Here is a 27,043-nt window from a genome sequence, read left to right on the forward strand (position 1 = left end):
GAGATGGGAGAGGGAAGGAAGGTTAGGGACCCTTTGGGTGAGGGAGGAGGAGAAACTGAGTCAAGGGCCTGTGACTGCTGATAAAGTCTGAGCTGAACTTTCCAAACAACCTCACTTGTCAGTTACATATCCAAGCAGGTCCTATGTGGGGAATCTCAGAGCAGATTTGTATTGTACTTGGCCTGTGTGTCACTGTGTCAGAGACCTTTGTGGATGGATGGCTCCTAGCCATCACCTGACAGGCAAGCTCACTGGGGTTTTGGCTTTTGGGTTTTTGTTATCGTTGTTGTTTTTTCTAACAGTTAGTGGCCACCACTAGTAGGATACCACTAGTAGAGACCACAGAGCAAGTAAGGTCATGGTTATGGGAAATTTTATTTTACCCTCCTGCTCCACATCTGGACCAGATCACAGCTGTCACTGTGTATTCATGTAACACACACTTAAGTGACTTGTAGGGAACATTTTTAGAAACACTAGCCTGGCCTGATCTATCCATTTTGTGGAGTCAGGAAAGAACTGGACAACACAGGCCCCGGGGGGGAGAGGGGAAGAAGAGGCATTGCTCCTATTTTGTCACTCCAAGCTTGACATTCTCTGTGTGCATGGTTAGTGTTTACCTCAGTCCTGGTGTGGGAAGCAGGACTCGCTGAACAGTCTGTGAAATCATCCTGCACTGTGTGACTGTCTCTGAGGACTACTTCCTGAGAGAGGTTCTCATGGACTTTGATAACCATCCCTGTGTTTCCTCAGTTTCAGGTGCTGGGGAACTCTGGGAGCTCAGAGCAGCTGCACAGGCTGGGGCTGGAGCTAGAAGGAGAGGGAAAGCAAGGGAGCCTGGCTGCAACCTCCTCTCCTTCAGGACAAATCAGTAGACCTCTTCTGGCTTCAGGTCCTCATTGTACTACATTTGATCTTAGCCAAAGGCCAAGAAGCAGTAGTTACTCATTGTCAAGGGAGTGGGGTGGGGGGGGGGGAAGATAATGCACCTATCCTGTAAGGGCTAAATTTATAAATAGAAGAGTGCTTAGGACTTGGTCAGATATGTCAATGGAAGCTACTACCCTATATTTAGCTTATTACTATAGCAGTCTTATCAGGGCCATTGGAAGCAAAGAATTGTGGGAAACCCCATCACCCTACACTGGAGTGCTAGAAGGAGGTGGCTGTACAAATAAACTGTTTGAGATATATGTTGCTCCTGAGACCAACTTCTAACTTTCATATTCAATTTCTTTAACTTAATGAAGGCTTTGCAAATGCTTTCCCAGTTCAGAACCAACCTTGAGTGCTTTCCCTTAATACTGATTTCACAACTGGCTGCCCTTCAGCATGGCATTTCAGGGCTTTGGGGCCACATTCAGTCTTTTCCCTGACTGCAAAAGCAACCCATTTATTTGTTGTGCAGTATGTATCACCATCTACTTTGTGCCAGATGCTGCTCTATGTACTGGGGTGAGATAGCTGTAAAACTATACTCCTCTGTGCTGCTGCATGGGGGAAACCCAGAAAAACATAAAGAAAGTAAAAGCAGAATGGCATCCAATTCCTCCACCCAGAGATGACCGTAGGAGATTTTCTATGCCAGTCTTGAGGCTTGAACTCAGGGCCTGGACATTGTCCCTGAGCTCTTTTTGTTCAAGGCTAGCACTCTATCACTTGAACCATAGTGCCACTTTGGTTTTTTTGGTGGTTTATTGAAGATAAGAGTCTCACAGACTTTCCTGCCTGGGCTGACTTCAAACTGTGATCCTCAGATCTCAGCCTCCTGAGTAGCTAGGATTACAGGTGTGAGCTACCAGTACCCAGGCTGACTATAGAATATTTTATTGCTTAGCTGTTTGTTTGTTTTGCCAGTCCTGGGGCTTGAACTCAGGGCCTGGGCATTGTCTCTGAGCTTCTTTTGCTCAAGGCTAGCTAGCACTCTACCCTAGCGCCACTTCCAGTGCTTTTTGTTTATGTAGTATTAAGGAATTGAACCTAAGGCTTCACACACGCTAGGAAAGCACTCTACCACTTAGCCACATTCCCAGCCCTTACTGCTTATCATAAATACAGTTCCAAGCCACCTTCAGGGTTAAGCAGCCATTCTATAAATGCTGTTTGGCCAGTATTCATGGCAACAGATTCTTTGAGCAGCCCTGGATAGAAGCAGAAGAGTGTATAAAATGATGTAGGTTATAAACACATATGATTATGGTAGAAAAAGTTTTCCACATAACATCTTATATTCTTGTAGATATTTTGAATGTTTTGCAGTTAGCATACAGTACTTAAATTTTTATGTACATATGAGGAAGGGAGGGAGAAGAGATGGGAGGAGAGAAGTTGTAGCATTCTAGCACATATCCTCAGGCACTTCTCTGATTAGTTCCTTAGATTATAGTTCTTAGAAATAGAATTCCTAGAAATTGAATTGTTGCATCTTAAAGTTGTTGTTGTTGTTTTTGCTATGTATTGCAAGATGATTCCTCAGAGTGGTTATGCCCATTTTCACTATGACCTCAATTAAATGAATACTAGTTTGTCTTCATCTTCAATACTTGGGTTGCTACTTTCAAAAGTTCCCAACTTAACTGATAAGATAACAATTTATCTTAATTTCTTCTACCCTTATTAGCTGACTTCTAAGTATTTGTAACTTTTATTTGTGATTTTCAATTGGTGCATAATAATTGGAAATACTGGGTTGCGATGTAATATTTATTTCCTTACATGTACACAATACATAATGATCAAATCAGGATAATTAGTGTATCAAGAATCTCAAACATTTAGGATTCCTTTGTGGTAGGAGTAGCCAACACTTTCCTTTCTAACTATTTTGAAATAGATAATAAACCATTGTCACTCTTTCTTGCTGCATAACCCAAGGACTCATTCCTTCTATCCCACTATACACTTTTACCCAGTGACCTATGCCAGCCTTCTCCCTTATCCTTCCCACACTTTGGACTTCTATGAAATCAAACTGTTTCATTTCCACATATGAATGACTACATGCAGAATATTTCTTCTTGTGCTTGGCTTATTTCACTTAAAAAAGTATTCAACAGGCTCAGCCATGTTCCTGCAAATGATGGAATTTTATTCTTTTTTTAATGGACAAATACTATTCCAACACACACACACACACACACACACACACACACACACACACACACACACACACACACACACACACACACACTGTACCCATTGATATACTCTGTATCCATTTGTCCATCAGTGGACACCAACCTGAGTCCACATCTTGACCATTGTCAACAGTGTTCTAGGGAAATGAGAGCACACTTGTCTCTCTAAAATACACTGCCTTCCTTTCCTTTGGATATGTTGTCCAGACATGGGGCTTCTGGATCATATGGCAGTTTTGTATTTTGAGGAACCCCCATAGTATCTGCACTGATTTCCATTCCAACCAACAAAGTAGGAGAGCCCCTTCCTCTACATCCTGACCAGCACTTCCTCGTGATCTTTTTTCTAACAGCTTTTCCTTGCAGGTGGGATGTCATCTTACCATAGCTTCCACTTGTCGTTCCCCACTGCTGAACAAATACACTGTCACGTACACACTGCCCCTTGGCATGTCTTGTTTTGAGAAATGACAATTCAGATAGTTTGTATTAAAAAAACAGTAGTTGAGGTTATCTTTGTTGGTGACTTATTAGTCTTTGAATCTTTTTGTTTTTATGCAGTGTCTCTTTTCCTCTGTACTTTTTCTCTTTCTGGTCATTCATTTCTCTTCCTGGTTATTTGTTGGAGTGACTGCATCTTTTTCTTTCATATAAACATTTGAAACTGATTTACATTCTGTTCATATTCTTCCATTACATAGTATTTTACAAATTTGATATAAAATTTTTTTGTTGTCTTTAAGTAGTTGTACAACAGGGTTCCAATTCAGTATGTTGGTTCCTGAGTGCAACACAACTTGATCAGTGCAATCTTTCCTTCATTCTCTCCATCTCTCTCAATCCCACCCACATTCTCAAGTTACCTGGTTCTGTTTTCACATAATCATAGATTTTTTTTCCCTTGGCCTGGACTTCTTTTAAATTAAACTTGAAAAAAAAAACAAATGGAGTGTTAGATTGTGTATAAGGCACTGTGGATGATGTCATTATGACAAAATATATAATACAGTAAAATATAAAATTGATGACTTTATGGTTAGATCTTCACTGTTTCTGAAGTAAGGGTTCATGTGATCTCAATTATCCTCAACAGCTCCTACCCCTCACATTGGAGGAGACAGACCTTAAAAAGTGGGGGGTCCCATAGTACTTCACCCTGGCCACTGATGGCAGATCCTGAGTAGAATTTAACTCCCACAGCTTCCCACTAGCATTCATTCTCTCTTTTCCTCTTGTCTCTGTCTAACTTACAAGAGAGCAATTGATCTGTTGTCACCCACTCTTTATTGATGAACACTAGCAGACAAAGGATTTCCTGGCTGCTGGACCATTCTTTTAACACTAGGCTTGAAAGATGTTGCCTTCCAGGTAAACCTGACCCACATTGCAAGAAATAGCCATAGATTTTTAAATACTTATTCAGATGTACACCGTTAGCAAATCCTTGAGAGAACATGCGTCCATGTCCTCTTCCACCTAAACATGAGAACTCAGCTAGCCAGTGCTTTATCTCTTTTGTATGCAGCTCGAGAAGGCAGTATTTAAAATGACATATGGTCTTGATGGACTACAAGCTACTCTTAAGAGTGAGGCTCAAGGCTAAGCATCAGTGGTGTAACAGTGAACGTGATGTCAATGTGATTTTGGCTGTCTTTCAGGACCGGGCAGCTCAATGTCACATGTACCAGCTCAGTGGACATGGAGCTCTTCCTCCATTACTCCCTCATCCCATCAGTAAGTAAAGTCAGGAGGGGAAGGAAGGGGACTTTGGTTGCCGACCCACCATACCCTCCCCACGAGACCTGACGAGGTCAGGGGAGAGACCCCACTGAGTTTTCTTCTTAAATTTCCTTCTTAAATTCACTCACATTCTTACATTATATACCAAAAACACAGACAGAAGAAAAAAAATTAAGGGCCCGATAGCCATGGATACTGGATTTTAGAGGAGTCATAAAAGGCAATTCTGAGGCAGTAATAACACAGGTGAAGCTGAGGAAATCAATGTTCAGAAAAGTCTGTGTGGAAGAGGTGAGATTTAAACTTATGACTGTCCAGGGCCACAGAGGAAAGCTCAGTGCAGAGCGTTCTGGTAGCTCAAAGGTGTGCAACCCTCTGACTGGAGTTTAAGGTGTCACAGATTTAGTCAGGTGCTGGTGGCTCACGCCTGGAATCTTAGCTACTCTGGAGGCTGAGATCTGAGGATCATGGTTTACAGCCAGCCCAGGCATGAAAGTCAGTAAGACTCTTATCTCCAATGAACCACCAAACAACAACAACAAACAAAAACCCTGAAGTACAGCTATGTCTCAAGTGGTAGAAAGCTAGCCTTGAACAAAAAAGCTCAGGGTCAGGGCCCAGGCCCTGACTTAAAGCCTCACAACTGTCACAAGAAAAAACAACAAGGTGTCACAGGCTTTTGGAGGGCTCTGCTTGCGGCCACTTCTCCCAGTGAGGGCACCAAGGCAGGCTGACAGAGCCCACTGTCATCCTCCTCTCTTCTCCTTACAGCTCTTCATCATTTTGGTTTTGTCCTTTCTCCAAAGACAAGAGCGTCATAGGCAAAGAGAGGACACCTCTTTCCTCCTGGGGACCCACTTTGAAATCATCATGTGAGTTGAGTCAGGGTCAGTCCCTGTCACTTGGGGTATCCTGGGGTTGGGGCTGATACCAACTACAAGGTCAAGGAGTGCCCAGGAATTCCTTCCTGCTACCACTCCCTCACAAGGCAGAGCCTCTCCCCTACTCCAACCCAAATAAAGTTCAGAGAGATCAGACTCTGCGCCATTGCAACCCTAAGCACCCAGGGCTTCCTGACACCACTCAAGGAGACTCGGACCCCTGTGCAAAAGGCCTTCTGCTTTGGACTTCAGCTCATCAAGAAACAGGAGGGAGAGAGTGCCCTGTGATGGGAGGCCATGAGCTTCTTGCTGGGATGGCGTCACTAGTCATGTCTCAGGCCCTGCTGGACCAGGGGGCTGCCAGGCCCTTGCTAGCTCTGCCTTCCTAAGTCTCTGAATCCCTTATCACATTTTTCCTTGAGTTTTAATTTTATCCTGCCATGTTTGGTCCCCACTATTAGCATCATTATCCTCATCGTCATCATTGATGAACATTCATTACACACTGTCTAGGGCCTGGGTCCTGAGCCACTTGCCTTGCACATGCATGCATTCGTTCCATAATCCCTCTTGTCAATGGATCGTTCTGGAGATTGTTAACCTCATGCCATGGATGAGAACATAGAGGCTCTGAGACATTAAATGACTTGACCATGGCCATAGAGCTAACACATGACAAGAACTTTAACCCAGACTGGTTTAATGTGATTATTTTCTCTTCCTAATCCACTGCAACCCAATCCCCCTGCCCTACTAGTGTCAGAACACAAATAGGTCCATTGAAACTCTAGACATTCTAAGATCTCAGTCTTGGAGAAGGGAGATGAAGCTGGGATGTCAGGACTAAGCTACGGTTGAGCCAAGAGGCAGGATGGAAGAAGTCCAGTCCCACTTATTCTCTCCCTGTCCAAGGGCACTGATACCAGCTCTGAGTAGTTGCCGGACTTCATTCTGGTCACTTGGCTCCTGTCCTAGTGCCACATGGAAGCCACACGTATAGACAAAGTAAAAAGCTGAAGTGGTGGATAAAGGATCCTTATACTCCATTGAGGGCCTTTGTCATGAAGGGATGGGACAGAATAGGCAAGGAGAAATATCATAATAACAACGTCAAACTTCCCTGAATAGAGTTGATTGTGGCATGTTTGACTTGCTTTTTGGCCATTTTCCCTCCAAGTATCAGCTTGTCTTAATAAGTTGACCTATCATCCTCACTATACTAGTAATAACACCTATTTCCAGGCACCAGTGGCTCATGCCTGTAATCCTAGCTACTCAGGAGGCTGAGACCCGAGTCTCACATTTTTCTTTGAGTTTTAATTTTATCCTGCCTTGTCTTATTCCTACTATTAGCATCATTATCTTCATCACCATCCTGAATAACATTCATTACACAGTGTATATGGCCTAGGCCCTGAGCCACTTGCCTTATAAATGCAGGCATTAGTTTTATAAACTAATGTAGTTCGAAGATAGCAGGGGCAAGAAAGTCCTTTAGACTCTTCAATTAATCACAGAAAATGGAAGTGGAGCTGTGGCTCAAGTGATAGAACACTAATCTTGACAGTACCCAAGCCCTGAGTTCAAGACCCAGGACTGGCACACACACACAGGGGCACACACACACACACAAACACACACACACACACACTCACACACACACTCACACACACACACACACACTCTAATGCCTTTTATGCACATGGCACTCCACAGCTTATAAAGCAGTTTTTCATTTGCTGTTCCCATGGTTCTGTGATGAGTAAAAATAGGGGTTCCATCTTGGTTTTAAAAATGGGGAAACAGCCTCTTACTTGACTCTTGAATACTATAGGTGGGGAGTTGATTGGAATTCAATTCAGTTAAACAGAACGCAAGCCTACAAATCTGCCTTGAGCATCAACCAACTCTTTCCAAGGCCCTGGACTAGGTTCCACCCTAGGAGACTTTATGGTTTCCTATGTGGCCACACAGAGGGTGCTGTGTGGAACAGGGATTTGGTGGCAAGGCACCTGACCCAGGGATAGATGATCAAGATGGCTTTCTAGAGGACATGCCCCTTAAGCTGATCCTCATGGAGCAAGAGAGGGGAGACCAGCAGGACTCAACGCCTATGATTTGACCTTCTGGGCCTTTTGGCTGGAGAGGCTATTCACAAATTCCTTTGATCAAGATGAAAGGCTACTGGTTAGGGGAAAAGCTTATTTACCAGGAAGGAAAAGAAAGAATTTTTTCAGAGAAAAATTGTAAGCATTCACAGAACCCAAGATGGACCTCACCACAGCTGATCTCAAGAGATGAGACTCTAAAGGACTTTGACTCTTTCTGTCCCACTGTGTCACCAGGAGGCATCATTTTGCTGTGTCTCTCTGCCATATGACTTAGGATCTCTGTGATCCTGATGTTGTATGACTTTCCAGATAAGGGTGGTAACAGCTAACTGGCTCATGGCCTCAGGGTCACAAAATCAAAATAAAACAACAGGCACCTGACTGGCCCATCCAAAGTTCAGTAGTCAACCGTAGTCCAGCAAACAGTGGGCAAGAGGGTGTAAAATTTTGCCTCTTTCCTCTTAGGATTTTTCAGCTGGACCTGAGAGTTTGATTGACCATAATAAGACAAAAACCACAGGACAAAGCATACAAAGTTATTTATTACAAATTTTACTTGACATGGGAGCCTTTGTATAAGGAAATGATGATTCATAGATGCAGTTAGAGCTGAACATACACATCCTGAATTGGGCAAAAAGTATTGAATTATGAAAAAGTAAATTATGTGGAGAGAGTAGAAAAGTCTTTTTTTTTTTTTTAAAATAAGGTTTGTATAGAATTCTCTTGGTCTCCACTTCCTATATTTTGATGATAAGGAATGTTATTTTTCACCTTGGTAATAGGCATCATTTAGGTAGGAATTTTATCTTCTGGTTTCAAAAAGGAATATGCAGCCAGGCATTAGAGGCTCATATCTATAATCCTAGCTACAACTCAGGAGGCTGAGATCTGAGGACTTAAATTTGAAGCCAACCCAGGCACAAAAGTCCATCTCAATTAACTAGCAAAAAGTTAAAAACAAAGGTGTAGCTCAAGTTGTAGAGTGTAACCCTTGAGCAGAAAAGCCAAAAAGCTGAAGCTCAGTACTAGTACACACACACACACACACACACACACACACACACACACACACACACACACACACACACACACACACACACACACACACACACACACACACACAAAGCATCAGAGTGGTCTAAGTAATTTTCTTGTCCCCATGCTTTTAAGTGTTTTTAATTCAAAATAGATGGCAGTGTTAACTCCTTCATTCATGTGGTACCAGAAAAGTCAGTGACACCCAGACCTTCCTCAGGGATGTTGGAAGGAAGAGTTCTCTTATGATGTGTAGGGTGCAGGCCAGTCTTCTCTAAACCTAGGTAAAACGTGTGTCTTGTTTTGGATTGTCAAGTCATACCATTTGTGTCTTGAGACGTACCAGTGCCCTTTTGCTTTGTCTCGTGGCTACTAGGGTCTTTGCTCTGTCCCCCACTAGACTTGGAGCCTCTGTAGGGAAAAACTTTTGCCTTCTGCATTCCTATACTCTGAATCCATGCCTCGCTCCAGGCCCAACACAAGGGACCTCAGAACATTTCAGGTGCAACGAATAATTCACTAGCTCACAATCCCTCCTTGGGCAGGCCAGGTGGGCTATGTGGGGAATGATCTGTGGGAATATCATCTCTGGACTCAAGAGCTGTTTCTGTTATCCACAGGCCACTGGACTTCGTGGGGACTTTCAGTAACCGATGGTCTTATGGAGTTGCTTTTGGGGCCACAGCCAATAAGGTCATGTTCTTGTTCTCAGAAGGCTACCAGCCCCTGCAGGTCCCGCAATGGGCCCAAGGTACTAGGGCTGACCTGCTGAGAGTTGTTACCTGGAAGTAATTGCTCTATGAGACCACTAGGGTCCTTTGTGATCCCGGGATAGATTTTTGTGAACTGTTAACGTGTAAGGTCAATGCCTATAGGGTTCAGAAAGCCTGAAAACATGTTTGTGAGCCAAGAGCTGGTGGCTCATGCCTGTCATCCTAGCTACTCAGGAGGCTGAGATCTGAGGTTTGCAATTCAAATCAAGCCCAGGAAGGAAAGTCCACGAGACTGTTATCTACAATTAACTACCAAAAAGTCAAAAGTGGAGCTATAGTTCAAGTGATAGAGTATCAGCTTTGAGCATAAATGCTCAAGGCCAGTACCCAGGCCCTGAGTTCAAGCACCAGTATTGCCCCCCCCCCCACATACAAGCTTGATTGTAGTTTTCCTTCAGTTAGATTCAGAGGTCATTTAGCCATGATTTGAAAATATGTTCAGGCAATCAGTTCTTCCTCACCTGCCTGCCCCTGCCCCATGCTATCCTGAAACACAGCCATGAATGCTTCCTTGATGTTAGCAAGTTCTAGCACTCTTCCTCCAAGACCCAGGCTTACTTCTCTGACACTGGCCTGAGGCTCATGGTTCTCCCGCCTCATGTTCTGCTTAAAGGAGCAACTTTAATCTACAGGTTCCATGACTTCTTGTACAACAATTCAAAACCTCTCTGTCCACCCATGCCCTCAGGGTTAGGGTTAGCTTCTGTCTGCACTACAATTATTCATGTTGATACCAGTCTTCCCTGCCAGTCCCCAGCCACCCCCCCTTCACCCAAATACTGACCTGCCCAGACCAGACAGCTCTTGGCTTTGCTGCCTTTCTTAGATCTTTCTCTCTGTCTTATATCTAGTATTGCACCACCTTGCTAAATGCCACCACCTCTAGGAACTTTTCCCAATCTTCTCTTCCCCCCTCTCTGTGGCTAGTTGAATGTGTTCTATTGTAGTATATTTCCCAAATCCTGATTTTCTCCGTCAGCATCTCAAAGCAAGAACCCTGTCCGTTCCTTCTGTGCTTAGTGCCTGCCTGCTTGGCCCAGACAGCAGCTCAAAGTAGATACTTAGTGATGACTATATTGCATGATTAGGTTTTTCTAGGTCCTGTCAGGCTATCTCAGAGCTAGTTAGTGGCCCAGCCAATGCGCTGATGGCCTTATGTTAGAAAAAGTGTACAGAGCACTTTCCTTTCAAGGACTTTTGTTTGTCCATTTGTGTGGTCTATCTCCACCAGTCATGCAGTGAGCTAATCATGTATGAGGATTCAGTCTTCATCTCTATAGTAAACTTGGTACCTGTCATGAATAAGAACCGTGAAGGGTCTGTGGCAGGAACTAAGGAAAGACCCTGTGGCTTCCCCTTTGACCTAACATGGGGTTTTCTCACTCCTCTTGTTGGTCCTGGGGTCCCTGACTTGAGGTCAGCATGAAACAGTACCACTTCTTCAGAGGGCCTCCTCTAGGTCTGGTGAGAAGAGACACTCACCACCTTTCTGGCCTTCCCTTCTCCTCCTCCACAGCCTTTCTGCTTCTGATTGGAGGCTTTGAAGTCGGCCTGTCATACTTCCCCTTCTTTGCCTGCCTCTCCTCCAAGTCCCAGCTGGCCAGCTCAGTCCTGGGCTTCAGCTACTCTCTGATTTGGTAAGATGGACGGCTGCCTGTTCCCCTCCCCCACTCAGCCCTAGTTGGCCCTTGGGCAGAGGACTGGGTGTGGTATGAGAGCTCCCTCTGGAGGACACAAGGAGAAGACGCAGAGTAGACAAAAGTGCAGCATTCTCTGCTTCACACAAGGCTGCTGGTGATTGCAATATTCATCGGTGTCAGGGAATGCAGGAAAAAATAGTCCTGGAAATCATCAAGGGTCTCATTGTGGGAAGCAGGAGCCCCCATTTGATGATGTTCTCAGTGTTGTCATGGCTTCTCACAAGATCCTCAGAGAAAGCTGCTGTGTTTCACTTGGCATGAAGGGCCGTGACCACCTGGCCTCTTCCTCTCCAGGCCCCTGTAGTGTCTTCCCACAGAGACTCCTATATTCCTTCATCATTCATTGCTCAGGAACTGCCAAGGAATACACTAGAAATAAGATAGATCCCCATTGTCCCTTGGTTCTGGCCATCGGGTCTATATGCACCTATTCTCTGTGTGAGTTGTCATCTTTCCTCTACCTGGTTTTGTGTGTGTGTGTGTGTGTGTGTGTGTGTGTGTGTGTGTGTGTGTGTGTGTGTGTGGTATGTTCTTGATCTGACGATAATGGCTAAGTCTTCCTTCTCTGCCCAATTGCACTCCAAGACTCTGTCCTACATCAGGGCCCATTAAGTGAACATAGTACACACTCACTTTGGTATGATTGGAGAGAGGCATACATGGAGGTGAGAACCAGCTCCCCCCACCTCCAGGGAGACCAGAAGGGAGGCAAGCTGGATGAATGAATGAAGTTCACAGGTTCACAGGGGCTATTTGTGGAGATCTTCTAGGAGGGAATCTAGTTCCCCACACCCTGCTTCTCTTCTAACAGGTTTACAGTCACTATTCTTCAAATCTCACAGTGTCCCCACGGACAGGTAAGTCCCTGTTGACAGGTCATGTCATCATGGACCTAAGCTGCTCAGGACACTCATTTGGGAAGCACCTATGATCATCGAGGTGCCCATTCACAGACTAGTGTTGTCCCATTTGATCCTCCAGGAGGAGGAGTTCATCAAGCCTGTTTTATAGGTGGGGAAACTGAGATGCAAGCATATTAAGTGATAGGGCTGGAATGGCTGGACAGGCATGGCCCTGTCTACTGAGCTACCTGGTGGGCCTGCCCTGCCCCACTGGAGCCTGCACCCCTTGCTTGCTTCTGTTGCAGTTTCTGGGGAGGTATGAGACCCTTGTGTTCTACTGGCCCTCACTGCTGTGCCTGGCTTTCCTGCTGGGCCGCTTCCTGCACATGTTCGTCAAGGCTCTGAGGGTCCACCTGGGCTTGGAGCCCTGGATGGTGAGTATTGAGCTTAGTCACTGAGTGTGTCCCTTGTCACATTCTGGATTCAAAAACTAAGACCCTGAGAGTGGAGCCTTGCTCCTCACTTATAGGATGATGCCTGGGAATGGCCAAGTCTTGTACCCAGTAACCCTTCCTAGAGACCAAATCCTTATGAGGATTTATGAGGCCAGGTACTCTTATCTCTCTTTTTCTTTCTGTCAGGAAGAAAGGCCAATGCTGGAAGTCCACCAGGCAGAACACGTCAAACAGCTGCTGCGGAAGACCCGCCCACAGTAAGCCGTACTTCTGTCCACTTCACATTAACTGGCCCCACAGACAGGTCCTGGGACACGTGGAAAGCACTCCAAGAATAGGGACTGCTGTTTACTAATAAAGTGGACCAAAGCAAAGACAGGCATTTACAGGCTTGCATCACTAGGGAACCTAGAAGGACTCACTTTTCTGCCAGCTAGATCTAAGAGCATAACTGACATCCTCAGAACTGGGTCTCTGTTCCCTTACACTCTTCATTCCATGTTTTATTTATTTATTTTTTCTGTGCTGGTTCTGGGTCTTGAACTCAGCACCTGCTGTTCTCCTGTAGATTTTCTTTTTCCCACTCAAGGCTGTCAGTCTACCACTTGAGCCACAGCTCCCCTTCCAGTTTATGGCTGGTTAATTGAAGATGAGTTTCCTGGACTTTCCTCCCCAAGCTGGATTCTAATTTGACCCTCTGATCTCAGCCTCCTGAGTAACTAGGATTATAGGTGTAAGGTGCACCAGCACTTAGTCTCAACTGCACTTTAACTGGGCCTCACAGTGAAGTACGCCTCCTCCTATTGGTGGTCTCTAGACTCTCCAGGTTTACACTTTGCTGTTTTAAGCTTAGAAGGAAGAGAAATTTTTCTTTCCACTTATTCAAAGTCTTAACACATTTCATTGTATCAAATTTGATCCCATACCACCCTTACCCAATTAGTTTGACTAGGTGGTTGATAGACACTGATTGGCTAAGCCTGGGTCACATGTTTCTGGTCTCACTTCTGCTCTGAAACCAGGAAGTAGTTTCAACACCAGTTAGCCAATAGGACTCAGGGGAGGAGATGGATAGTTTCCCGAATAATAACTGATGTGCAGGTGCCAGTAGAGGAGAAGATATTGCTGTCTCACAGACAACTGTGTCAGAACTTAAGAGGTCATTCAGGACAGCCTGACTCTGCCCTTGCCACCGGGCATGATCGGTACATTCCAGAGAAGAAACATCTCTTGTCCAGCTCACACAGTGGCAAAGCTAGTATTTTGGCTGGAATTAGGCTCGATTATATGATATGTGTAGGAAAACTCAGAATAATAGTTGCATAAAGAAGTGAGAGATCTATTAGTTTTCCAATAAAAGAACTCTAGGAATGAACATTGCATATTGACCCTAATCTATATTAAATACCATGGCAGTTCATAAGTCACACATATGTTTCATTTTGTTTTTGTTTTTGTTTTTTTTTCATTTACTATCTTGGTATATGTTTTCCTTCCTCAGTGCTGTCTCATGGTTTAATATGGCTATAGCAGCTCCAGCCTGAACCATGTCACCATTTCAGTGGGCAGATAGAAGGAAAGAAATTAGGGCAAAGGGGACCCATTAGCCTTGTCAGTTAGTTCTGTCTAGGCAGCCTCCCCAAAGACCCATATCACACCTCTGGTCACATCATAGTGATGGAACCTAATTTGATTTTTCTTAATTATGAGAGGGGAATTTTAGTCTTTTAGTCTCATGAATTGCTACCCCCACCCCATACCTAGTCTCTACTGTAAGGATAAGGGGCGATGAAGATGGTGGCACTACCAGTACTCTTTCTCCAACACTAATCTTTGACATGAAGAAAAGATGATGGTGTTATTTCCAGAAGAATCAGACATTTATTTACTCACTGCAGCCTTTTCCTCTTTTGTGTTCATTCATTCACAGAGAAAATAAAGGATCCTGGTTCCAAACCTGGGTGTATGAATGGGACCCCTGCTTCCAGTTCCCAAGCAGAATGATAGGAACCATTGTGCTGGCTTTCATATGCCTGTACCTTGTAAGTAGCTCTGGAAATCTATTTTATAAATGGAGCAGTGTGGAACTGGGTTTATATGGACTTTGAGGCAAGCAGTATGTACCTAAAAATATGGGTTAAAGCTGAATCTTTGTCAGTCAAAAGAAGTACAATGGGCCAGGTACCAGTGGCTAATGAGGCTAAGCTGTAGAGGATCTCAGTTCAAAGCCACCCAAGGCAGAGAAGTGGAAGAGTAGAAGACTATCCCTAAAGGAACTGGCAAAAACCAAGCTGAAGATGTGGCTCAAGTAGTAGAGCACCAGTTGAGCAAATGTTCAAACCTTGGTACCAAGGGAGTAGGAAAGTGGGGGAGAAAAAGGTACAATATTTCAACTCTACCATTTTGATTCCAGGGACACTTTTACCTACATAGTGAATACAACTAGGAAACTTAATTCACACAGAATAACTGATAATGGTTAAAACTCTATGTGGTAAAATTTGTCATTGATTAAAAATTGATGGAAGGAAAAATATAAATTTGAAATTATTGATAAGCAAAGGGAAGTTGGTAGAAATAATCATCTCTAAAGGAAATTTGCAGTTATAGAATCTACAGACAGTAATCTATTCTGTAAAAAATCTAATCCTTTAAAAATGAGACCATTGATCTGACAGAAGTAATTTCAGTGAATTATAAATAAAAGTGGGGCTAGGTACCCATAGCTCATGCTTGAGATTGAGATCTGAGGACTGAGGTTCAAAACAAGCCTGGGAAGGAAAGTCTACAAGACTCATCTTCAATTAGCCACCAAAAAATGCCGAGAGTGGAGCTGTGGACCAAGTGGAAGAGCACCAGCCTCATGTAAAAAAGCTAAGGGACAACATCCAGGTCCTGAGCTCAAGCCCCAGAATCAGCACAAAAAAATAAATAAAAAGTGGACAAATTAGAAATGTTTTATGGTACTGCATCTTAAAATATGGATCAAAATTAAAATATTTTAGTTTGCTTTCTCCACAGTTTTTCTATTTGAATAAAATTATGATTTATGCCCGGTGCTGGTGGCTCACGCCTATAATCCTAGCTACTAGGGAGGCTGAGATCTGAGGATCAGGGTTCAAAGCCAGCCCAGGCAGGAAAGTCTGTGAGACTTTTATCTCCAATAAACCACCAGAAAACCAGAAGTGGTACTGTGGCTTAAGTGGTAGAACGCTAGCTACCCTTGAGCTGAAAAGCTGAGGGGCAGTACCCAGGCCCAGAGTTCAAGCCCCATGACCAGAAAAAAAAGATTTATGTAATGGCTTTTTTGTTGTTGATGTATGTGGTAACAAGGAATTGAACCATGCATGCTAGACAGCATTCTTCCACTAAGCCACAATCGCAGCCCTCAATAGAAGTTTTAAATGAGGACATAATTGAGACATCAATATAGATTTTGTGTGCTTAAAGTTAACTGAAGTGAAATGAGTAGGTCAAATAGCAGGAATAAAGGTTATAAAGCCTAATTTGTTTTTGTTCATTTGCAGTATACTAGGATGATACGTATTAAGTCCTGTAATTAAATTCTTGTATGTGTATTAGTTAGATTATTCTTATAATAGCTCCCAAACTTTAGGCAGGGGGAGGGGGCAGTTCTCCTCCACGTGGTATTCTAGGAACCCCGTATTCTCCCCCATTCCTGAGAAACACATTGGCATCTGCATACAGTTAACAGAGAGGAAGGAGCGTGGAACCAAATATTTGTGCGAGGTTTCATGGACTCTGTGATATCACATGTTCCATTTGCTGCCTTTCCACTGGCAAGAATCTGGTCATGTGATCATGCCAATATAAAGGAGGCTGGAAAACAGTCTACGCTTTACCCCAAGAAAGAAGAATGTGTGTGTGTGTGTGTGTGTGTGTGTGTGTGTGTGTGTTGGTTATTGGGGTTGAACTCAGGGCCTCTGGTGCTCAGCTCTTTTGCTCACAGATGACAGTCTACCACTTGATCCACACCTCCACTTCTGGCTTTTTGCTGGCTAATTGGAGATAAAAGTCTCAGATTTATCTGCCCAGGCTAGCTTCAAACCTTGATTCTCAGATCTCAACCTTTGGAGTCGCTAGGTTTACAGGTATGAGTCATCAGTGCCCAACTTCAGAAGAGTTTTGACTGCATGGAAGAGACTGGTTTTATAACAAAGGTCAGATACATATGTGATTCCTGTGCTGAACTGGTCTCAGGTGAACCTGAAATCTTTTCTCTGTGTCCGCAGTTCATTGTCATTGAGTTCTGCATGTTTGTGTATGTGAGAGACGAGTTGGATGTGTTCGAAGGGAAGCTGGAGAGCTACCTCACCTATATGAACGAGACAGGGACACTGACCCCAGTTATTCTACAAGTCCAAGAGCTGATCAGTGTCACCAAAGGTAAAACCATCTGCCACCAGTGTTCCTGGGTGGCAGTTGCATGCATATAACTGTACTGCTGTAGTGCAGAAATCACCTAAGATGCTTCATTTTGTTTGGAAATAAGCTAGAGTTTATGTCACTCTAGGTTGACATAGGGAACACAAAAGATGCAATGCAGTGTGCCTCTGAGCATATAAAATAGTATTTTAGAAATGAACTTTAGAAATGGAAACAAAAGAGTTTTTCTTCGTTGCTGTTACTGTTTTCTTTTTGTCTTGTTTGTTCATTTATCTGTCTTTGTGAGGGTGGTGGGGGAACACTCAAATGGAGAGACAAAGGGTGAACAAATACAGCAGTAGTACTCATTAGACACTATGTCAAAAATGAACTCTACAACTTGTGGGTGGAGATAGGAGGGAAAACTGGGAGAGAGTGAGGGAAAGGGTGACATTGTCCAAAAGGAAATCTACTCATTACCTGACTTATATAATTGTAACCCCTCTGTATATCATCTTTATAATAATTTTAAAAAAATAGCGCAGGGGTCAGGATGAGGGTCATTTTGTTAAACTCTACTGGGGACTCAGCTGAGCATACTCTCAGAATTTTCTCATCTTAAATAATCTTTCTCCCCAATGTCCCCAATGGCTATTTCCAGTTGAAATAGCCATCAAGCCTTAAGTTGTCCTTAAGATAGTATGAGAGGTTTGTATCTTTCAAGTTTTACCTGGAAGTTATTTTTAAAGATAAATCTTTTGTCCTCAGCTGAAATCTTTCATCTTTTGACCCACATCTTCCTAAGTCTTCCCCCTGGTAACCACCATTATAACTTCTGCTTCTGTGGGTTCAGCGATTTTAGGTCCCACAGGCAAGTCAAGCAGTGACAAATACCTGAGAAAATGAATGTAGGGGAGGAAGGCTTTGTTTTGATTCACAGTTTCAGAGGTTTCCTTCCATAATCAGTTGGTCCTATTGATTTGGGCCTGAAGTGAGGCTGTGATGGTGGAGAAGGTGTGGTGGAACAGAGCTGCTTAACTTCATGATACCAAAATGCAGAGAGGCAGAGGAAGCCCAGGGACAGGCTATATCCATCAAAGACATGGCCTCAATGACCTTCTTTCTCGAACCAGCTGTCATCTCCTAGTAGTTCATTCAGATAGGTATGAAGTAGATGAGTGCATTGGTCAAGTTAGTGCCCTCATGATCCAAAAAGCCCCACCTCTGAATTGGGGATCAGGCTTTCCCTGCATGAATCTTTAGGGAACATTTTATATCTGCATTTCATATCCACACCTTACATGTGGTATCTGTCTCTCTGTACCATGTTTATTTTTTTATTTTAAACATTTTTTTAATTAAAATTTTTTAGAGCTTCAATATGTACCCCAGCTGGCCTAGAACTCTGTGTAGCCAGTCTGGCCTCAAACTCACGATCCTCTTATCTCAGGTTCCTGAGTACTACTAGGATTACTTAGTATGTACCACCATACCTGGTTTATCTTACTTGGTATGATGTGCCCCAGGTTCATCCATGTTGTGGCAAATGACAGAATTTTTTTTCTTTTTGCAAATAAGTAGTATTTCATTATGTATGTGTAGATATATGTATTTATATGCATATACATATATATGTATATAATATTAGAATATAATGTACACATATATGTATAATGTAAATACATACTCACACATTACATTTTCCCTATTCATTCATTTATCAGTTGATGGACATTAGGTTGTTTATTTGTATTTCTTGGCTACTATGAATAATGCTTCTGTGAACATGAGTGCATAGATCTGTCTATACTCATTTTATTTCCTTTGCAGATATGCCCAGTTATGAAATTGCTAGATTGTTTGGTGGTTCTGCTTTTAGTTTGTGTGTGTGTGTGTGTTTGTGAGAGAGTCCTGGGGCTTGAACTCAGGGTCTGAGTGCTGTCCTTGACATTTTCTGTTCAAGGCTAGCACTCTACCACTTAAGCCACAGCTCCACTTCCAGTGTTTTGGTGGTAAATTGGAGATATAGATATTCCTGCCCAGGCTTGGAACCATGTTCCTCACATCTCAGCTTCCTGAGTAGCTAGGATTATAGATATGAGCCACTGGCACCTAGTTCTGCTTTTAATTTTTTTTTTTGGTCAGTCGTGGGGCATGAACTCTGAGCCTGGGTGCTGTCCTTCAGCTCTTCAGCTTAAGGCTAGCACTCTACCACTTGAGCCACAGTGCCACTTCTGGCTTTTTCTGCTTATGTGGTGCTGAGGAATCGAACCCAGGGCCTCATGCATGCAAGGCAAGCACTCTACCACTGAGCTACCTTCCCAGCCCTCTGCTTTTTATTTTTAAGAGGAGCCTCCATACTGTTTTCCATAAAGGCTGTTCCAATTTACATTCCCACCAACAGTACACAGAAGGTGTCTTTTCTCTACCAGCATTTGTTGTCTTTTTGATAATATCTACTCTAAGTAATTTGATAAAACCAATCATTGTGATTTTGATTTGCATTTCCCTGATGGTTAGTGAGGAACATGTTTTCATATATCTGTTGGCCATTTATATATCCACTTTTGAAAAATATCTGCTTAAGTCTTTCGCTCCTCCTGAGTTTTTTTTAATGGTCCACAGGAAAATTACTTTACCTTATAATAGAACTTTCTTTGTATGAAATCCTAATGGATATATCCACTGTCTGTGTAGGAAAATAAGTTGGCCACTATCCCCAAATGAGTAAGTATCTGGACAGGATGTCAGGACAGTTTATGAGTCAGAGGCCAAGTTGGAACTCCTCTCTCAGCCTCAGTTTTTCATCTGTAAAGTGGAGCCTGAATAGCGGGGAGGGGGGTAGTCTCCAAAAGCTACTATAGCTCTCATATTTGATGGCTCTCAACCACCAACCACCAACCACCAGTGTTTCTTAAGCCATAAAATAAATGTTGCCAAGATTTTCCCCCCTTAAGATTCATTTTCCCCCCTTAAGAATCTGTCAATACAGGGGATCAGCTTTGATATGAATTATTCTATTTCACATGTGTGTGTCCCTGAAAATTATCATTGATATAGACATAAGGCAGGTACTTCTCATTTCATATGGCCATGCTTTACTGTTGCCCTTTGTTATTATGTTCACCTGCAGTTCAGATTTATATTTCAAGTGATATATATCAGAGCTTAACCCTCAGAGAGTGTAGTCTACCGTTCTAAGTCTTGTGAAAAATCTCCATCTCAATATCTCTGTTCTGGTCTTGGTTTCTTCTGGGCATTGTTTCTTCCTTCTTTCCTTCCTTTCTTTCTTCTCCTTCTCCTTCTCTTCCTTCTTCTTTCTTTTCCTTCTTTCTTCTTCTTTCTTCCTAGTACTGGTGCTTGAACTCAGGGAGGGCACTTTTGCTCATAGTGCTCTACTACTTGAAACATGCCACCAATCCAACTTTTTTCCAGTCCTGGGCACTAGCCCTGAGTTTCTTTTGCTCAAGGCTAGCATTCTACCAGATGAGCCACAGTGCCACTTCCAGCTTCTTCTGTTTATGTGGAACTGAGGAATTGAATCCAGGGCTTCATGCATGCTAGGCAAGCGTTCTACCACTAAGCCATATTCCCAGCCCACCAACTTTTTTGCTGGTTAATTCGAGACAGATTCTCAGAATTTCTGTGTGGGCTGGCTTTGGACCACTATCTTAGCCTTCTAAATAGCTAGGATTATAGACATGAGCCGTCAGTGCCCCACTCGGCTCATTTTTAAAGCTAACCTTAGTTTCTTGTTCTGGATACATGTTAATGTGTATGTCACCATAGACACTCATATGTCACTCATAGACACTTGTGGATTGAAATATTTCTCACATGGTTAAAATTTTGAAATTAACATGAAGTTGTTCCTGTGCAGGGGTCTCTTCCAACTTTAAAATAGAGACTCTTAGCTACTACACTTCACCTTTGTCTGGGAAGAAGGCATTAATGGAGTGAGGTTACATTCATGGTGCTATTTGGAGCAAGTTCATAACCTATTCTTCCTATGGACAGACTCCTCCTCTCATCCTTTCCTTCCAGGTATAGCTGCTCATATACCCTTTGCATTGGGTCTTATGATTTTTCTTATTATTTGAGTTCTTTGAGATTTGAGGTATAGAAATTGGGTACAATATGTCTATTCCATCTATCTATCTATCTATCTATCTATCTATCTATCTATCTATCTATCTATCTATCTATCTATCTACTCTATAATTTCCCTTTTATTCACTTGGAGTGAAAATATTAACACTGATGGAGAGAACTAAATATAAAATACATCAAGGGTGTGTGAATAAAAACGAGCAAAAGTTTACACACATGAGAAATACACCAAAGGAAGTATTATAATTGATTTTTGCCGCTACTCTTTTGATCCAGTGTCTGCATTTTGAAAATACCATGCACTGCTTGTTTTTTGAGGCCTCTCAGCACTTTGTGTCTTTCAGGAGTCTGGGTGGTGACCATTCTTCCTGCCTCCCTCACGTGTGTGAGCTATCTGTTCCACATCCTGGCCTGTTACAGGTAAGACCACTCAAAGTCAAGTATGTGACTTTATCTAGAAATGCTTGCTATAGATTTTTCCAGAGTTCCTGAGCAGTGCCTGCAATGTTCAATATAGGCTTAAGAAGTGAATTCAAGATCCAGGGACAGTGGCATCTTTTGGTAGGAAGGAAGGGGGAAAAAAACCCAACTATTGATTTGAATTTCTGAATTCAAGTCACACTGCCTTCATCACTGTAGCTTTGTAGTAAGTTGTGGGTCCAGAGATTTGATTCTTTTCTAGGATCTTTCCACCTGGGATGCCTTGAACCAGACTTCTCATGTCTCAGCCTCCTGAATAGTTAGAATTATTTGCCTGAGCCACTGGCGGCTTGCTTATTGTCCCCCTCACTTTTTTTTTTTCAAATTTCCCTTTATGTTGCTATAAGGTCAGGCTATCACAGATTGATTTCCTGTTTTAACTGTTTTTAAATCTTATGATCTAAATGCGATGTCTTCACCATAGCAGAACAAGAAAGTATTAAAAGCAAAATGAAGAAAATGAAAACCACACATAGTCTCATCTATCAAATAACTTGGACAATGTATTTATCATTTTGAGAACAAAACTTATAAGATTTTTGAAGACAAACTAGAATTGTGCCAGGAACTATGCTCAGCATTGTGGAATCTCAGCTGCCTGACACTAACCTCCCTGTATCTATTGGTCTCTGACTTCATTTCTAATTTTTTTCTCCAGAAAGCACATAAAGAGGCTGTGGGCAGGAGACAAACAGTTTCTCCCTCTGAGGTTCCACAATCCTTCCTCAGCAGCAAGTGTGGTAAGTCCCCAGGGGCTCTTAAGTGCTGAGACTAAGCCATGAGCCTCATCTGTCTCATTGGTTTGTAAATGACCTCAAGTGAAACAGGTGCAAGGCTCAGGGGGTCGAAGGAAACGAGCTTTTCCTCTTGCTCTGAGGCCCCTGTTTTCCTTTTAAACATCAGGTGGCCATTGCAAGATACTCTGGCTGGCAGATAGCCTATATTCTGTGGGGTAAGTGCCTTCCTATGACCCATTCAACCCAATACACCTTCCCTGGGCACTGACAGGGCCCCTGGCTGTGCAGAAGGGACAGAGGTAAGTAGGCTCAGCTCTAATTTCTGTCCTCAAGGGAACAAAGGATGGGGGAGAAACGCACACACACAGTAGGTCTGCCAACCCCTACCTGTCCTGAATCACAGGCTGTGTATGTTGCAGTCAGTGGTGACCAGAGGAGGAAATGGCTGTCCACCACAAGCACAGGGCTCATGGGCTTTTTAGGGCAGTTAGCATTTAAAGGATACCTGGTGGGAATTGTAGGAGGGGAGTGAGAAGACAGAGAAGGCTGTGCTAGGCCTAAGAAACAGCACCAACAAAAGTGCCAGGGTCTCTGATGGAGGAGGGCATAAGGCAAGCTGCAGGGGGCAGGGCATGAGGGTGGGTCATGAGCCCCAGTGACCTCAATCTCATCCCCCAGGATACCTCATCATCCATGTGGTGCAGAGCCTGTGTGGCATGATGATCATGTATGGCCTGGTGCTGCCTGTCATCCACAACCAGGGCCTGGAGCTGCTCCAAGGGCTGGGTCTTGGGATGTAAGTGCTGAATGGGCCTTCTGTCTTTGCCTTTATGTGGGAATTAAGCCTTGGGCCCAAGGTCTTGATTCTGACCTAGGGATGGGTCATAATAGCAACTCAAACAGGGCAACTCAGAGTTTATAAAAAGGCTTCCTCTCTTACTGTTCTCTGGGACCTTCATGGAGTGTGTGTGTGTGTGTGTGTGTGTGTGTGTGTGTGTGTGTGTGTGTGTGTGTGTGTGTGTGTGTGTGTGTATGTGTGTGTGTTACATATATGTCCATTGTGTGTGTGTGTGTTACATATATGTCCATTTTCTAGCAGGGTAAAATAAAATTCTAGGGAGATCAAGTATGAGGCAGGACAGCATGATGGAAGGGGGAAGGGAATTATGGCTAACCAAACATTTGGATCTTCTGTGTGGATGGGGGTAAATTATATTCCCTTCTCCAAGCCTCAGTTTACTTCTATAGAAGACAAAGTGAATGCTGGCATCACTGAATATTTACTATGCATCTTACTCATACCAGTCCTATGAGTTGGGTGGTTCTGTACAGACCAGGAAATAAGAATTTAGTCCAGGAGAGATACGTAGTATTTGGAGCCAGGCAGTCTAAAGCCAAAGCCTTTTGTTGTTGTTGGTTATGGGGCTTGACTCAGGTCTTGGGCACTGTCTTTGAACTTTTTTGCTCAAGGCTAGTACTCTACCACTTTGAGCTTCAGCACCACTTCTGGTTTTCTGGTAGTTCATTGGAGATAAGAATCTTGCAGAGTTTCCTGGCCAGGCTGGCTTTGAACTGTGATCCTCAGATCTCAGCCTCCTGAGCAGCTATGATTATAGGCATGAATCACCAGCACCACCAAAGCTTTGTAACCACTATCCCACACAACCACTCAGAGTGTGAACACAGCACATGGCACTTTCTGAAGACCTCTCAGCTTGGTTCCATACTTGCCAAGGGTCACTCACGGGTCTGGAGTGGAGCCTATCCTGTCTACTCTGTTATTCCCTTTCATTCTTAATGTCACTCACACAGCTGTCACTCTGATATGAAGGGACACTAAAGAGAGCCATGTGTAGTGACCTGCAGCCACAAGACTTGACCTTGCGGCCTTGGGAAAACCACCTCCCCTTTGTGAGCCTCCATTTGCTTGTCTACATGATGGGCATGGGAATACTTTGAGCATAGAGTATGCACTTCTGTTGTTCTGGGTGGTGAGCATCTCTCTATCACTAGACATCAGAGAAGGGCCTAGAAGTAGCCCAGAAGGGCTCCTTCAGGATGGTCCTGCCCTGTATTTCAGCCTCACTCTATCCATCATTGTGGGCCTCATGATCCTTCAGGGCTGGATCGCCGCCAGCTTCTTCCTGCAGCCCAAGCTGGGCACAGCTGACAAGCAGAAACCCTTGGCTCTCAACAACAGGTAAGGGCACTGAGGGAATTTCAGGGTTTCCATTGTCTCTCAGCCCTTCCCTCTTTTTTTGGGGGGGGGGGAGGATCTGGTCATGGGGCCTGAACTCTGGGCCTGGGCGCTGTCCCTCAGCTCTTCAGCTCAAGGCTAGCACTCCACCACTTGAGACACAGCGCCACTTCCGGCTTTTTTCTTTTTTGCTTATGTGGTGCTGAGGAATCGAACCCAGGGCCTCAGGCATGCAAGGCAAGCGCTCTACCACTGAGCCACCTTCCCAGCCCAGCCCTTCCCTCTTAACCCTTGACATATTCTGGTCACACGAGAGCATGTGAGAAGTTGTGGTACAGGGCCCTGGGGTAGGCTCCAGAGCCATGCTGCCTGGGATCTAATACCTGACACCCCTTACAAGTGCTGTGACTTTGTGTGACTTTATCAAATGTCTATGGACCATAGTTCCCTTACTGAGAAATCATTTTATATGCCTTAAAAAGGTGTTATAAGAATGAACTGTATTAATGTGGACTTAGAATTTAACAGTGCCTGGCATGTGGGTAAGCCTTTCTGAGGAAACATGGGCTCTGGGAGTAAAGAGGTCATGGTGACACCGTCTGCCAGTGAAAAGTTCACAGCCACCAGAGTGGACAGGCACATAGACCACATAGACTCCAGAGGGTGTAAAGCCATTGCAGGACAAACATGAGTGGTGGAGGGGAAATGGCAGGGCAGAGGAGTAGAAACAAGGCAGGGGAGGAGGGAAGAGAAGAGACAGAGGAGGGGAAGGAGGAGATAGAATTGAGACAGGGAAGGAGGGAAGAGGAGAGAGGGGGAGGGGAGGAGACAGAATTGAGGCAGGGAAGGAGGAGGAAAGGCAGGGGGAAGAGAAGATGCAAGAATGGAAAAGGAGAAGCAGGAGAGAAAGAGGAGAAGCAGGGGAAGAGAAATTGGGAATGGAGAAGGAGAGGCAGAAATGGAGGAGGAGAGGCAGGGTTAGCAGGGGAGTGGTGGCCGAGGAGGAGGGGGCAGATGGGCAGTTCCTCTGGAGACAGGATGTTTGAGCTGAGGTGAGCACAGGTAAAGAGCAGTAGAGAGTTTGGCTGGCAGCTGCCATCGCGTGAATGAAGGCAAGGGAATGTTTTAGGAGTAGACAGAAATCAAAGTGATCACCACATTGTGACCTTAGAAAGCCAGAGCCAGGAAGCTAAAGCTCCATGGAAGCCCGACCCTCAGGAGGCACAATGTGGACTTAATCCCAGAGGTAATCACGTGGTCCTTTGGAGGACAGCCCTGGCTGGGGAAGGCATTAGGAAAGCCCCCATGCCTTGCTGCTACAACCCCTGAGCCAGCTGTAGCCCCAAGATTTCTTGTCCTCCAAGAAGCCTGAAACCCCAAGCATTGCTAGGAGAACCTTTACTAGCATTTGTCCTGCACTGTGCTTAGCATCGTCCCCGTACTCTAGAGCAAGACCCCACTCCAGTACCATGAAGAGGGCACTGGCTCTTTATGTTGGGCATCACAGTCACTGGGTTAGGAGGTGGAATCCCAAGGTTCAACACCAGATCTGGGGACTACCAGAGTCCCCTACCTGAGGGACTTTCTTCTGGTCCATGTCTGTTTACAGGAAAGCCTTCCACAACTTCAACTACTTCTTGTTCTTCTACAACGTGCTGCTGGGAGTGGGTGCCTGCCTCTCTAGGCTGCTTGTCAGCTGCCTCTTGGGCTCCTGGCTGGTTGCACGCATTGACAGGACCATCATGCAGAGTGGTTATGAGGGCGCAGACATGGGTGAGTGACCTTCTCTGGGCTGGCTGGTCTTGCATCCTTGAGGCAGATATCTGGGGAGACAAGTATCAGAGGCTGGAAGTTCACATCATTGTTATGCTCACAGCTGATCTTCTGGTATGCCCCATAGAAACTTTTGCAGTCTATTTGATTAAGAGGGAGTGCAAAGTTGTTCAATTCCTGCTGATTTACTGGTCCTTTGAGGTATAAAAGATGGTAGTCAAAAGTAGTCAAATTTAGGCCAGGAGCCAGTAGCTCATACCTGTGAACCTCCTAGCTACTCAGCAGGAAGAGATTTTTTTTTGAGGGGGGGGGTCCGGTCGTGGGGCCTGAACTCTGGGCCTGGGCACTGTCCCTCAGCTCTTCAGCTCAAGGCTAGCGCTCTACCACTAAGCCATAGCGCCACTTCCAGCTTTTTTTTTCTTTTTGCTTATGTGGTGCTGGGGAATCCAACCCAGGACCTCATGCATGCAAGACAAGCACTCTACCACTGAGCCACCTTCCCAGCCCAGCAGGAAGAGATTTTGAGGATCCTATTTAAAGCCAGCCTGGGCAGGAAAGTCTGTGAGACTTTCTTCCTCTTCTTCTTTTCTTCCTCCTCCTCCTCCTCCTTTCTTCTTCATCTTTCTTTCTTTCTTTCTTTCTTTCTTTCTTTCTTTCTTTCTTTCTTTCTTTCTTTCTTTCTT

The 27,043-nt window shown here is 44.1% G+C and overlaps 1 protein-coding gene across 2 annotated transcripts in view; it reads left to right on the plus strand.

Moving 5' to 3' along the window:
• LOC138819034 (stimulated by retinoic acid gene 6 protein-like) overlaps positions 1 to 27,043 on the plus strand; it is a 40,113-nt gene that overhangs the window by 9,134 nt on the left and 3,936 nt on the right. The window contains exons 1-16 of one of the 2 annotated variants that reach the window (XM_070010177.1): positions 822 to 892; positions 4,796 to 4,871; positions 5,649 to 5,749; positions 9,528 to 9,658; positions 11,197 to 11,317; positions 12,192 to 12,237; positions 12,528 to 12,656; positions 12,864 to 12,934; positions 14,608 to 14,719; positions 16,931 to 17,084; positions 21,518 to 21,593; positions 22,312 to 22,393; positions 22,557 to 22,605; positions 23,069 to 23,186; positions 24,471 to 24,590; positions 26,197 to 26,360. In XM_070010177.1, the coding sequence (XP_069866278.1) occupies positions 4,836 to 4,871; positions 5,649 to 5,749; positions 9,528 to 9,658; positions 11,197 to 11,317; positions 12,192 to 12,237; positions 12,528 to 12,656; positions 12,864 to 12,934; positions 14,608 to 14,719; positions 16,931 to 17,084; positions 21,518 to 21,593; positions 22,312 to 22,393; positions 22,557 to 22,605; positions 23,069 to 23,186; positions 24,471 to 24,590; positions 26,197 to 26,360 (1,510 nt within the window). In that variant the 5' untranslated portion in view covers positions 822 to 892; positions 4,796 to 4,835. Of the gene's footprint in view, positions 1 to 821; positions 893 to 4,795; positions 4,872 to 5,648; positions 5,750 to 9,527; positions 9,659 to 11,196; positions 11,318 to 12,191; positions 12,238 to 12,527; positions 12,657 to 12,863; positions 12,935 to 14,607; positions 14,720 to 16,930; positions 17,085 to 21,517; positions 21,594 to 22,311; positions 22,394 to 22,556; positions 22,606 to 23,068; positions 23,187 to 24,470; positions 24,591 to 26,196; positions 26,361 to 27,043 lie in introns of those variants that run through there. The other variant, XM_070010170.1, reaches the window with a different exon arrangement.

The sequence above is a fragment of the Dipodomys merriami genome, unplaced genomic scaffold (genome assembly GCF_024711535.1).
Source record: "Dipodomys merriami isolate MVZ:Mamm:240054 unplaced genomic scaffold, mDipMer1.0.p SCAF_11, whole genome shotgun sequence".
Classification (NCBI taxonomy): Eukaryota; Metazoa; Chordata; class Mammalia; order Rodentia; family Heteromyidae; genus Dipodomys; species Dipodomys merriami.